The sequence below is a fragment of the Sorghum bicolor genome, chromosome 9, assembly GCF_000003195.3.
Source record: "Sorghum bicolor cultivar BTx623 chromosome 9, Sorghum_bicolor_NCBIv3, whole genome shotgun sequence".
Taxonomy (NCBI): Eukaryota; Viridiplantae; Streptophyta; class Magnoliopsida; order Poales; family Poaceae; genus Sorghum; species Sorghum bicolor.
In genome coordinates, this window is record NC_012878.2 from 6,355,961 (window position 1) to 6,369,431 (window position 13,471).

Genomic DNA, 13,471 nt, shown 5'->3' on the forward strand with positions numbered 1-13,471 from the left:
TGAAAGCCCAACTTTTTAATGACTTATAGATAATTACCAACTTTTATAATAACATACATGCAAAAGCCTTAATCCTTTTCTTCAGCATTAATAACATGGGGTTGGGTTGGGCTGTCAGCCCTGGTCCTTGATAGGCTTTGACCATTGGGCCGGCCCTGAAAGATGGGCCTATGGATGGAGCGGTCCAATCTTTTTTTTTTTTTTTTTTTTTTGTGACTGATGGAGCGGTCCAATCGAAAAGGGCGAAAGGCCTCTCGACTCAACTCTGTCGCCGACGGGCACGAACAGCGAGCCGCGCCGGCCGGTTCGTCTCCTCTTGCCTCGGCTCGGTTCGGCGGCGGCCGGACCGTCGCGCGGCCGTGAATCCAGCCGGTCCTTGTGCGGCGCAATTGGGAGGTATGTGATCTCAAGTCCCTACCCATCATCTTCTTGCGGTTTATGTGTGCAATCGCTTCGCGCTGCTATACAAATCGAAGACAAGAAACTCTGAATTGCAAGATTTCATTTGGTTGTCGACTAATTCTGCTAGTTTCGTTCGTTCTCATGAAAAAAATAAAATAAAAATACCGCTACTGTTCTTATCTTTGTGTTTTGGAGTGTGCTTTAAGTTTAAGGTGTCTGTCATCATGCACACCTTCATGATTCACCAATTCATTTCATCATACCTAATCTGGTCCTTTTTTGACTGTGCAATGGCAGCAAGCATCCTAGGATGACGCGCCCGGCATATATGTATGTATAGATAGATAGAGGAGCTGCATGGACCGCAGGTGCCATTTCAGTAGACACGGCTATCCGGCCCCCAATTTACTAGTGATTTTACACCAACGGTGAGTGTGAGTCGGTGACCATGTGCTGCAGTATTCAGTGCAAAATGCATAGTTCAGCATGCTTTCAAGGTTTATCGGAGGTTCTTGACGCGTGAGTCCTTGGTTCTGGTTTTCATTCCTTGAATCACTGCCTACTTATACTGCTGTTGGCTGTTGGTCATACAAAGTTGCAATTTTCAGAGTATCGAATATTGGTGGTTTTCGTTTTGGTTCTATGATCATTTGGTTCTATGATCATTTCTGCTTCTCGTTTTGTTTACTTTGATGAATTGTCTGTTGCTCTGTTCAATGCTAGTCAAGGAGTGGAGAGGATTGCAGTAAGGGACATATTGAATGGTGAATTGGTGATACATAATCCTGCAGTGCTCATGGTGACGTGGCTAGCAGAGAGATGAGAAAAAAAATGTGGAAGCCGTCTATTTAAGGTATATATATAGACTTCCCAAGTTCACATTCTTGCAGAAGATATACAAGTTCTAGTTAAAAAGAAAAGATATACAAGTCCTCAAATTTCTCGAAAAGATATACAGATTGTCTCAGGGTGGAAGGGCAGGAATCTTGGGCACCGGGGTCGCAGAGCACGACCTTAACAAATTCCATGGGGCCATTAGCTGCTAAAAAATTCGTTGTGTCCCATGATCAACGGTGGTCAAAGGACCCTGATGGATTCCTCTAGCTCCACCCTTGGATTATCTTGCTATATGATACAGGATCCGTGACTTAAACTTGTATTAATTCGTAGGCACATCAATGCCTATACGTACCTATAATTGCAGTCAGTGTGCATTTTCAAATATACAACATTATGAGTAGTAATGATGATATAAGGTAATTTCTAATCAACTCATGATATAAGACCACATGAAGTTGTTCGAGTCTTCTTGCTAATGCTATGTTATGGCTTATAAGTTATAACTGCATGGTTACACAGTAGTTGTTCACCATTGTGGTGTACCATACACTCAAGTAGGTACTTGGCTCTAATACGCTTGGTCAAGATTCATGACAGAAGACTCTAAACTGGTGGAGTAAGGGCCATGCTGTGAGCTGGAGGAAACAACTTTCTCATCATGTAGCATTTAGACAAATAAAAGTTCAACATGACATCAGTTTTTTCTGTCTTTTGGGCCTGGAATACTGCCTGCTTCTATCTTTCTGCTTTGCAAAAAGGTAACTTGACTAAAATTTTGTCTTATTTTTTGGATCATGGGGTCCTGCCATAGTTTTTAGTTTTGACACTGTCCAAGTTAAGTCCACCTGTACTTTTGAGGCCTTCCTCTTTAGTTGTTACACAATTACAACAATTAGGCAGGTCCCTTAATTTCAGGAAGCACTAAGAGGTGATGCGATACATCCTGCCAATTGTTACATCCCACGCATAATAATACAGTTTATATATGGTATATGTTACCAGAGTCGGTTTGTGCTGCACAGAATTGCTTCACATGAAGCGTTCAACTGTAAATATATAATTGATCATATCAACTCGTTCTGTACCTTGCCTGTTTTGTTCTTCATTTCATTCACCTGTCATTAAGATAAAGTCACTCCACTAACTGTTCCCTTTACTGGTTTTAGACTCTATGCTTGTGTTATGGCGTCCTATCAAGCATGCATGCTTTTGTACTTGCCTATCCTTAGTTTTTTTTGTTTATTTTATTGTAGAACAATTCTCTTTCGACGTCAATGCAAGAATTCCGACCTCTGTTTTGGACGTGGTATACCTCAGATTTTAGTTTCCTGTAGCATGGCATCATTTGACCATGGAACCTCACAATTACATCAAGAAACTAACAGAGGGCCATGTTGAAGACTTGAGCCAACTTAGTATGATGAATGATGATTGTTGGTGTCGAAATTTAGAAATTTCTGGAAGAACAGCGGAACCTTTGATTTTGAACAAGATCAGTGCAAAGTTTTGGAACCACCACGATTAGACATTCTAATATTCTATATATATTTCTCCAAACATGCATGTCCCATTTAATCTCGTACCTAATCTGTGCCGTCATCAATCCAATGGCATAGACATGCAGTGGAAAGCAAAGCTACTCTTTCTTGGGAATAGTTAACAACCTCCTAATTTCAGGTGAAGATTGGAGCTGACGGTGAACAAGCAACGAATATACTGCATAATTGCACTCCCTATCAGTGCAAAATGCACACAGCCAACCTCAAAAACAAAAATCAAGTGCATATGATAAAAGCTGATTAGGTCACAAATAAAGTAGAGAAAGATGTTTATAGCTGTATTATATGAATACTTTTGGTTCAATTGCTGCTTAGAGCCGAAAGAGATCAAAGGACTCCATTCCACTACCCACAGAACCCGGGCACTGCTCTCGAGATGTTCTCTAAAGAACAATTATCTTGGCTAATTAAATAATGACTAAATATGCATAGCTCGGTGTGAATTGACCACTCGCTAATTTTATATTTGAGTTTCTAATCATTCCATAGTGTGCACCAAGGAACCAATTGAATTGTATGGTCTACAGCTCTATATCTGTGTTTCTTGACTTAGCAGGTTTACAATGGAAAGCTTTGAAAGGACAGGGGCAACTGTTTTTTGCAAGCTGGTTATATATGCTGATTCACAGTACATGTCAGTGCACTGTTGCTATCTGTTATATGGTTTGTGCTTCTGAATGATACTATTGTAATGTTGTTGATAAATTCTTGTATGCATATCTTGATGAAGCAATGTTGATTGGTGTTCCCTCTATTCATATTAAAGATTTGGGGTTTTTTCTGTATAGATTAATTCTACAAAATTTGGGCTTAATCCACCATTAATGAGATTTGTATTTTTTGTTCCTCTGCATACAAGTTGAGTTTCAAGTTCCAAATTTCTGGGGTGATAGAGGACATGACATCCTATGTAAGAAGATTACTTTTAAAAAATTCATCATGATTTTTCATGCAATTTGTATCTCTGTTATTAATTTAGTAAATAAATACACTTATATGAAAGTAATTATGAAAATGCATAATATTTTTAATATATATTATGATGTCTTTTGTCACCCCACATAATCTGAGTTTAAAACAAAGCGGAGAAAGCAAAAAGGCGAATCTTTTTTCAAGAACAAAAAAGACAAATATTGTTTCGTAGATTGGAGCAATAGAAATAGTTAGGGAGTGAATCAGGATGACTTTTTTCAGGGGGTTAAGCGGACAAAGTGGACTGTTTGCAGTAGTAAAATGGATTTCTTCCTTTGTTAATTAGACATCTGAAGCTCAGCTGCTCTGAAGACTGAAGTTTATTTTATTTTCTGGAACTTCTTCTCGTAAAATGAGGAGGATTTACCTGATTAATTGATTATAGCTCCTTGAGTTTGCAGTTGAGAACGCTTCTATTGTTTTCTCAAACATGTCAAGGCTGCAAATCTGAAGAAAAAGTATGTAGTAACCTTCTACCTTTATATTGAACGGCAGGTACATATATTTTCTCTCAGTCATGCTCGATTTCATTTATTTGTACTGTATTCTTTTTCGAAGCAACCTCTGAAAAGGGCAAGGAGTTCCTGCAATTCACTATAGAAAAGAATTGACCCAGTTTGTAAGGGAAACCGAGCTTGAAAATCGTACAGCAATTCACTATACATTCTTGAAGAACTTGTGTTTGCAGTGGTAGATGGGTTCATCTGTGTTTGACAACACCACAAGCCTGGAATTTTGTTTCCTTTCTGTGAAAAAAACCCAGTAACCAATGGTCCGAATGATCCAATTTATCCTGTCTGTATCTCCCTTTGAAATGTGGAAATACTGCCGAGTAGGCAATTCTGTTTGTCTTCCTTGGCCTAGGCATCACCAATCTGACCTATTTTCTTCTATTATTTTCAGAAAGAAAAAAAATTGGAGATTATATGCCCGACTCACTCCGTGGCTCCTTTTGTTCATTGCTCTTCACCGGTTAAGGTACGTAGTGCCTTTACTTGTTTATTATTGCTATAATCCATGTCTACCCTGCCCTTAATTGCTTGGGATTAAACAAATGCCCACCTCCTCCAATGATATACTCCGTATGTGTTTATCTGTTCCACCATCACCTTCTCACATGATAACTACCCTTGTCCTTGGGTGTTGTATTCTCCGTGCCTTTAACCTCTCCATGTGTCCTACACTCCTACCCTACCACCTCCCCACCCGTCATGGCTAGATTCTCTCCTTGTCAATGTCTTATGTACGTCATCTTCATTCTTACTGTTACTTGCAAGCTAGCTTTTGAATATTTCAGTTTTTTATTCATATTCCGCCCCTTTCAGTTTGAATTTTGTCGACCTTTGCTTCTCCTTACATAAAACTCGCTTTGGCTTTTGGTTTTTAGGATTAAGAAAATTTAGCTACTCCCCAAACAAAAGATGGAGCACATGATTACCAATAGCCACACCATGTCTACAAGGGCCTAAAAAATGGAATATTGTTGGGTGGATGCAGTCACGCGGCAAGTATCTTCGCTCTCCAGTAGTCCACTGCCTCACGTGATCGCTTGATCGCTTTTGCTTAACAAAATCAAAGATAAATAGTATGTCATATGGAGATGCCTTTCAACGACTGGTCGATTTAATTACCTCTATGCGTAGCATGCACAAGCACCACGCAAAGAACAGATACATTGACATTTTGCCAACAAACCTGCCAATGCCATATGCATCAAGGAACAAACTGGAGCAGGTGAACAAGTTTGGGTCGGTAGATCTAGATCACGATGTGGTGAAAGCCTTGGAAATTGTGCATTGTGCAAATGATTGTACTTTCTTAAAATTAGCTCCACTGTCAGTATTCAGCAAGCATAACTTCCTCGCTTCATTCTGCTTCCCTTGCATGTAAAAATTGTTAGCCTTTCAGTTTGTGCCAGCTTTAAGGTTCCCTGCTGCTGCATTTTGATGCTGAGATCTCATAGATTGGTTCATGAGCACTATTACGTACTTCCGTGTTTCGAGATTTTATCAGTAGTAGTAAGTAATTTCTAGTGTACTGTACTTTGTCAGGTTCATCCATCAATCAGTGAGTGTTGTTCCTGAGCCTAGTCAGTCAGAGTTTGTAATAACTCATTGATCTCATGGACTACAAGATTGTTCTACTTCGACTTTAATCTCTGTATATGTATGCTATCAGAGCTCAGGGCACTTATCTCTGTACATCTATTCTTTTTTACTGTAAACACCGAGCAGGAGTTTGTACCATAACCTTTTCAGGTAAAACAACCAGCACTGCAACAGAAGTTCTACTTCCAATGTAAATCCCCTGCAAGTTCCATTATCTTCTACATGATCGGGATCAGTAACGCTGCAGTGCTTACTCAGAACAGCTCATTTACCAATGGGAATTTGGAATGCAGGAAGGTAGATCTAGATGCGTGTGCCTGCAAAATTTCCTGCCCTTTTGCCAGTATATATATTTGATCTGCTGGATGGCGGCTTCCTCTACATTAACACCAAGTACAAGGGGGCAGTAATTAACAAAGTACTTGACAGTGGAAAGGCAAGATTAGATCTAACCCAGGGCATGTGACAGCAACTCCATTGAGGGGTTTGGATCCAATCCTGGCTGTTTAATCTGCCAAGGAACAGGCTCTGGCATTGGGGTTTATATAATTGTTACTGCATGGAATGAACTGGTTCTTATTCACTTGTGCCATGTGTTACCACTGGGTCACCAGCTGTGATGTCCCCTTTTATTCTTCTTTTTAACTTTCAACTTTGGAGATTCTTTCTTACTATAACAACTGTTCAATTGTCACCCTGTAATGATTGTAATTACAGTGCAGAGCATACTGGTTGTTTACCCATGACTTTAAGCAATAGCCATATTTGATATGGTAGTAAACATGCATTCAGAATTCCCAATTATTCTGAAATGATCAACAAAGTCGACTCAAGAGAAATTGTTTTCACATGCATTCAATTTTTCAAATAAAATTATAACATGAATGAAAATTGCCTGTACCTGCCTCCTTGTTCAGCTGAAAGATGTTCCCTACCGTTTCAGCAAATTTTCCTGACTATTCTGAAGTGTAACTTCTAAAGCTTGCAGATATACTCAAGATATGTTGCAGGGAACGAATGACAACTTTTATGGCCCTGATGGATGTATCCTTTTGTTTCATCTCGATTTATTCCAAGTTTCAGCTCTAGTCATTCTTCTGTTCTTGGACTTCAATTGTGACCCTGCAAAGCTCAAAACTGCAACCAAGCCCTTGCTTGCTGTCAAAAAACGCTGCTCTAACTGCATGTTAATTTATCTTATCCCCCGTGACACACAGGCTTTCCATGAAGTTACTTAACTGTCTGCCTGATCGGATGCCGCCGGTGCGGTGTGGCTCTGAGGAGGTGAGGCACACTATCTTTTCCTCTGAGCATCAAAGCTGTTGCAGCCATTAAAAAACTCCCCAGCAAAGCAAATTAGTCGTTGGTGTGATCCCTCCCTACCCAAGTTTTTTTTCAAAACCTAACCTTCCAATGCTAACAGTAACCTAGCATTTAGCACCAGTAATTACCCTGCACTAGAGTCCACAAAGATGGACAGAGGTGTATGCAGTGTGCAGCACTGACCTTGGATCCTGAGATTCTGCAGGCACAAGCTGCACAGCCTCCATGGCTCCATGACCTCATCAAACTCTATACTCTTTCACCACCTCCTCCTAAGTCCTACCCTCTCAAACATAGCCTATTTAGACCCTACTCCACTTTCTTGTTCTTACTGCTATCTTTGTCCTCCCTGTAACTACTACGAGGCGAGCATATAAAAAACCTTGCACCGTCTCCCATGGCCTCTCTTTCTCTCTCTTCGTCTTCTTCCTCTGTTTCTACTAGTCTTGAGACATAAGCAAGACCAAGATTTGGGTGGGGGCGCAATTAGAAGTAGTACATTACAATTCTACCGAATTATCGTGTTCTTGGACATATACTTACAATTCAGTACAAGTGTTAGTATGAGTCTTGGTGTTATGATGAGTAGGAGAAGCAAATGGCGGGCGGCAGCGCCGGTCATGGCGTGCGCGGTGCTGGTGCTGTGCGTGGGCTGTGCCGTCGCCGTGGACGAGCAGGGGGCGGCGCTGCTGGCGTGGAAGGCCACGCTGCGGGGCGGCGACGCGCTGGCCGACTGGAAGCCGACCGACGCGTCGCCGTGCCGGTGGACGGGCGTGACGTGCAACGCGGACGGGGGCGTCACGGAGCTGAACCTGCAGTACGTCGACCTGTTCGGCGGCGTGCCGGCGAACCTGACCGCCCTGGGCTCCACGCTGACCCGGCTCGTCCTCACCGGCGCGAACCTGACGGGGCCCATCCCGCCGGAGCTCGCCGGCGAGCTGCCGGCGCTGGCACACCTCGATCTCAGCAACAATGCGCTCACGGGGCCGATACCGGCGGGGCTGTGCCGGCCGGGGAGCAAGCTCGAGACGCTGTACCTCAACTCCAACCGCCTGGAGGGCGCGCTGCCGGACGCCATCGGCAACCTCACCTCTCTCCGGGAGCTCATCATCTACGACAACCAGCTCGCCGGCAGGATACCGGCGGCCATCGGCCGGATGGGCAGCCTTGAGGTGCTCCGTGGCGGCGGGAACAAGAACCTCCAGGGCGCGCTCCCTACCGAGATCGGCAATTGCTCCCAGCTCACCATGATCGGCCTCGCCGAGACCAGCATCACCGGGCCGCTGCCGGCGAGCCTCGGCCGGCTCAAGAACCTCACCACGCTGGCCATTTACACGGCGCTGCTCTCCGGCCCGATACCGCCGGAGCTCGGCCAGTGCACCAGCCTGGAGAACATCTACCTCTACGAGAACGCGCTGTCCGGGTCCATCCCGGCGCAGCTCGGCAGGCTTAAGAGGCTCACCAACCTGCTGCTGTGGCAGAACCAGCTCGTCGGCATCATCCCGCCGGAGCTCGGGTCGTGCCCCGGGCTCACCGTCGTCGACCTGTCGCTCAACGGGCTCACCGGCCACATCCCGGCGTCGTTCGGCAACCTTCCGTCGCTGCAGCAGCTGCAGCTTAGCGTGAACAAGCTCTCCGGCACGGTGCCGCCTGAGCTCGCCCGGTGCAGCAACCTCACTGACCTCGAGCTCGACAACAACCAGCTCACCGGCAGCATTCCTGCCGTGCTCGGTGACCTCCCGTCGCTGCGCATGCTCTACCTCTGGGCCAACCAGCTGACGGGCACGATCCCGCCGGAGCTCGGCCGGTGCACGAGCCTCGAGGCGCTCGACCTGTCGAACAACGCGCTGACCGGCCCCATGCCGCGGTCCCTCTTTGCGCTGCCGCGGCTTTCCAAGCTACTGCTCATCAACAACAACTTGTCCGGCGAGTTGCCGCCGGAGATTGGCAACTGTACGTCCCTTGTCCGGTTCCGAGCGAGCGGCAACCACATCGCCGGCGCGATACCGACCGAGATCGGAAAGCTTGGCAACCTCAGCTTCCTTGACCTCGGTTCGAACCGGCTGTCCGGCTCTCTGCCAGCAGAGATTTCTGGGTGCCGGAATCTCACGTTCGTCGACCTGCACGACAACGCTATCTCCGGCGAGCTGCCACCGGGGCTGTTCCAGGACTTGCTCTCTCTCCAGTACCTCGACCTCTCCTACAACGTGATCGGAGGAACTCTCCCGTCGGACATGGGCATGCTGACCTCGCTGACGAAGCTCATCCTCAGCGGCAACCGGCTGTCAGGGTCGGTACCACCGGAGATTGGTTCGTGCTCCCGGCTCCAGCTCCTCGACGTCGGCGGCAACTCACTTTCCGGCAAGATTCCGGGGAGCATAGGCAAGATTCCGGGGCTGGAGATTGCTCTCAACCTCAGCTGCAACAGCTTCACCGGCACGATCCCGGCAGAGTTCGCCGGGCTTGTGAGGCTCGGCGTGCTCGACGTGTCGCACAACCAGCTCTCCGGTGATCTCCAGACGCTGTCCGCGCTCCAGAACCTCGTGGCCCTCAACGTCTCCTTCAACGGCTTCACCGGCCGGCTGCCGGAGACGGCGTTCTTCGCGAGGCTGCCGACGAGCGACGTGGAGGGCAACCCGGCGCTGTGCCTGTCCCGGTGCGCGGGCGACGCTGGCGACCGCGAGCGCGACGCGCGCCACGCCGCGCGCGTGGCGATGGCCGTGCTGCTCTCCGCGCTCGTCGTCCTCCTCGTGTCCGCGGCGCTCGTTCTCGTCGGTCGGCACCGGCGCGCCGCGCGCGCCGGCGGCGGAGGGGACAAGGACGGCGAGATGTCTCCGCCGTGGAACGTGACGCTGTACCAGAAGCTGGAGATCGGCGTGGCGGACGTGGCGCGCAGCCTGACGCCCGCGAACGTGATCGGGCAAGGGTGGTCCGGCTCGGTGTACCGCGCGAGCCTCCCGTCGAGCGGCGTGACCGTCGCCGTGAAGAAGTTCCGGTCGTGCGACGAGGCGTCCGCCGAGGCGTTCGCGTGCGAGGTGAGCGTGCTCCCCAGGGTGCGCCACCGCAACGTCGTCCGGCTGCTGGGGTGGGCGGCCAACCGCCGCACCCGCCTCCTGTTCTACGACTACCTCCCGAACGGCACCCTCGGCGACCTGCTCCACGGGCACGGTGGCGTCAGCGGCACGGCCGGCGCCGCCGTGGTGGAGTGGGAGGTGCGGCTCGCGATCGCCGTCGGCGTGGCGGAGGGCCTCGCGTACCTCCACCACGACTGCGTGCCGGGGATCATCCACCGCGACGTCAAGGCCGACAACATCCTCCTCGGGGAGCGCTACGAGGCGTGCGTCGCCGACTTCGGGCTGGCCAGGTTCGCCGACGAGGGCGCCACCTCGTCGCCTCCGCCGTTCGCCGGATCCTACGGCTACATCGCTCCCGGTAAGCCGTTGCCGTTGCCGTTGCCTGATCTGAAGTCGATCCTGACATGACTTTGATCAAATCGTCGCAGAGTACGGGTGCATGACGAAGATCACGACGAAGAGCGACGTGTACAGCTTCGGCGTGGTGCTGCTGGAGATGATCACGGGGCGGCGGCCGCTGGACCAGTCGTTCGGCGAGGGGCAGAGCGTGGTGGAGTGGGTGCGCGACCACCTGTGCCGGAAGCGGGAGGCGATGGAGGTCATCGACGCGAGGCTGCAGGGGCGGCCGGACACGCAGGTCCAGGAGATGCTGCAGGCGCTCGGGATCGCGCTGCTCTGCGCCAGCCCGCGCCCGGAGGACCGGCCGATGATGAAGGACGTGGCGGCGCTGCTGCGTGGCATCCAACACGACGACGGCAGCATCGAGGCGCGGAAAGCTGGAGGCGGCGGAGCCGGAGCCGGAGAAGGAGCCGAGGCCGGGGCGAGGAAGTGGGCCGAACCGAAGCAGCCCATTTCACCGACCAAATTGATGGCCCTCGCGCAACCAGCCCAGGCCCAGGTCCAGGCCCGGGCAAATTCAGGGTCTCAAAGCCTGCTCAAGAATCTTGAGTGACCGGGCCCACTACCACTGTGTGGTGTACCTTTTTGGGGGACCCGTAGCAGAGATGGATGGCACCACGGTCATACGGAGTAGGTGTGCAGTGTTGGGAACGAGAAAGTAGAGGGGGTGCGTCGTTTTGCTAGGTGCAACCTTGTGATTGTGGGTACAAAAATGGAATCTTTTAGGAATTTGTTAGTGATGATGATGGTGATAGGAGAATGATCAATAGAGGGGTCTCGCGAGTCATGAAAGCCTAATAATGTTTTGTACCATAAATCCGGCATAGTGCAATGGAGGTTAGTGTACATTGTTATATGATTTGATGATAATAATGCATATGTGGTCAATGAATATGTTTGCAAAAGGGAGTGCATGAACCCTGTGTCCCTACCGTCTCGTTTCTTTTGTTCTTGCCGGTGGTCCATGCGTGATTTGTGCAACGTACTGTAGTGCTCTTTATCGATTTGAGCTTTTAGAGTTGCGGATTCATTTGTAATAAAGTTCGTAATGGTATATTTAGCATAATTGAGTTATAGATTTATCTCATATCAAGCTTAATTAATAAATTAATGAAACTTTATTATTTTGACCTGATATTTTTAGCAGAGTCATGATTTGGTGATGTACGCAATCTATGATTTTTCCAAAATTTTGTGTCCTACAAATACATGAACAAATTAACCATAGTTAACTTTGTTTATTTATGAAAAGAGGCAACATAGTCATTTTCAGTGCAAAATAATATGTTACTGCGTGGTTCTTATCATGCAGAATATAGAAGATTTTATGGTATAATTTTGGGGCACTTATATGATTTTATATCTATTTTTATAATAGTGTTTTGTCAGACACGGTGTCCACCAACCAATTTGTCAAGAACTAGAGTATCTTTCAGAAATCGCTCAAAATAGATGTCATCACTTGTCATGTCCAGCAACAAATTTTGTCTACATATAATATAATGGGACCTGCATTTTGAGTTTGAGCAAATTAAGGCCTAGTGCTCTTTTAGCCTGCAATATGGGGTAGAAGCAATGATCAACCCACTTGGGGAAGAAGATACGGATAGTCCACTTTTAGCCTCTCAACTATTGGTCAAGTTTAATTTTAGCCCTCAACTATAAAACAATATGTTTTTCACCCTCAACTATCAAAACCGGTCACTTTTAGCACCTGGAGAGAGGACAGGGCGGTTTTGAGCCACTTTGAGCGGTTTTTCTTTTTTCTTTTCTATGGTTAAACCTGTAAATTTCATAGTGAATTGTTTGAGTATGGTAAATTCATCAAATTTTTTGGGTAGCCTTGCCATGATGTTCTCTATGCAGAAAAAATGTGAAACTATGAAAGTAAGTATTTTTTGGATGCTACAAAATTAGCTCTTTTAATTAATAAATACATGTTCTATGATTTTTGTAGGATAATATATATATATATATATATATATATATATATATATATATATATATATATATATATATATATATATATATTATCCTACAAAAAATCAGAACATACATTTATTAATTAAAAGAGCTAATTTTTAGCATAAAAACACTATTTATTTTTATAGTTTCATATTTTTCCTTCATAGAAAACATCATGACAAGGCTACCCAAAAAATTATAAATTTACCATGCTCAAACAATTCACTATGAAATTCACAGGTTTAACCATAGAAAAGAAAAAGGAAAAACCGCTCAAAGTGGCTCAAAACCGCCCCGTCCTCTCTCCGGATGCTAAAAGTGACCGGTTTTGACAGCTGAGGGTAAAAAACAGACGGTTTTGTAGTTGATGGCTAAAATTAAACTCGGTCAATAGTTGAGGGGCTAAAAGTGGACTTAATCCTTTTTAAAATCCAAATCATCATTTTGATAGGACATAGTATGATCAGAACCGAACATAATTTGAATTTCTATCAAATTTTGCAATTTGCTGATACTAATGCTGATATGTTACAAGAGAAAAACATTATTGGCTGTTCATAAAACTTTGGCTGATAAGTTCGAGCGAACAAGGCCGTCCCCAATGGTAGCAGTGCTACCCATTCCTTGCACCTGCCTCCCACCTCTATCGAGGCCATCGGTGGCAAGGAGAGAAGGAGAGGGGACACACTTTTTTTTTACAATTAAGCAGTCCTTTAGATATCAACAAATTATCGCTAAAAGTTAAAAAAACAAATTATCGCTAATATTTGACCAGGAGCTTGTTACCTATGACAGCTTCTAACATGGACATGATGACAAGATCGCCATT

The 13,471-nt window shown here is 46.5% G+C and overlaps 1 protein-coding gene and 1 long non-coding RNA gene across 11 annotated transcripts; both read left to right on the forward strand.

Moving 5' to 3' along the window:
* LOC110430157 lies at positions 261–6,673 on the forward strand. 10 transcript variants are annotated; one of them, XR_002447451.1, is made up of 6 exons: positions 261–396; positions 700–1,255; positions 2,496–4,268; positions 4,677–4,751; positions 5,825–6,071; positions 6,175–6,673. It is a non-coding gene; the product is annotated as an uncharacterized LOC110430157 (long non-coding RNA). The 10 variants fall into 10 exon arrangements; XR_002447454.1 differs by having other exon boundaries at positions 5,825–6,031; XR_002447456.1 differs by having other exon boundaries at positions 5,825–5,939; positions 6,032–6,673.
* LOC8072699 (probable LRR receptor-like serine/threonine-protein kinase At4g26540) lies at positions 7,360–11,582 on the forward strand. Its single transcript, XM_002439314.2, has 2 exons — positions 7,360–10,636; positions 10,707–11,582. The coding sequence occupies exons 1-2, from the start codon at positions 7,768–7,770 to the stop codon at positions 11,228–11,230; spliced, it is 3,393 nt and encodes a 1,130-aa protein (XP_002439359.1). The 5' UTR covers positions 7,360–7,767; the 3' UTR covers positions 11,231–11,582.

Excerpts from the sequence above, each read along its gene's own strand:
- LOC8072699 (XM_002439314.2), top strand. The coding sequence starts at position 7,768 with ATGAGTCTTGGTGTTATGATGAGTAGGAGAAGCAAATGGCGGGCGGCA. Across the intron at positions 10,637-10,706 it reads CTACGGCTACATCGCTCCCG|AGTACGGGTGCATGACGAAG; the intron begins GTAAGCCGTTGC and ends AAATCGTCGCAG.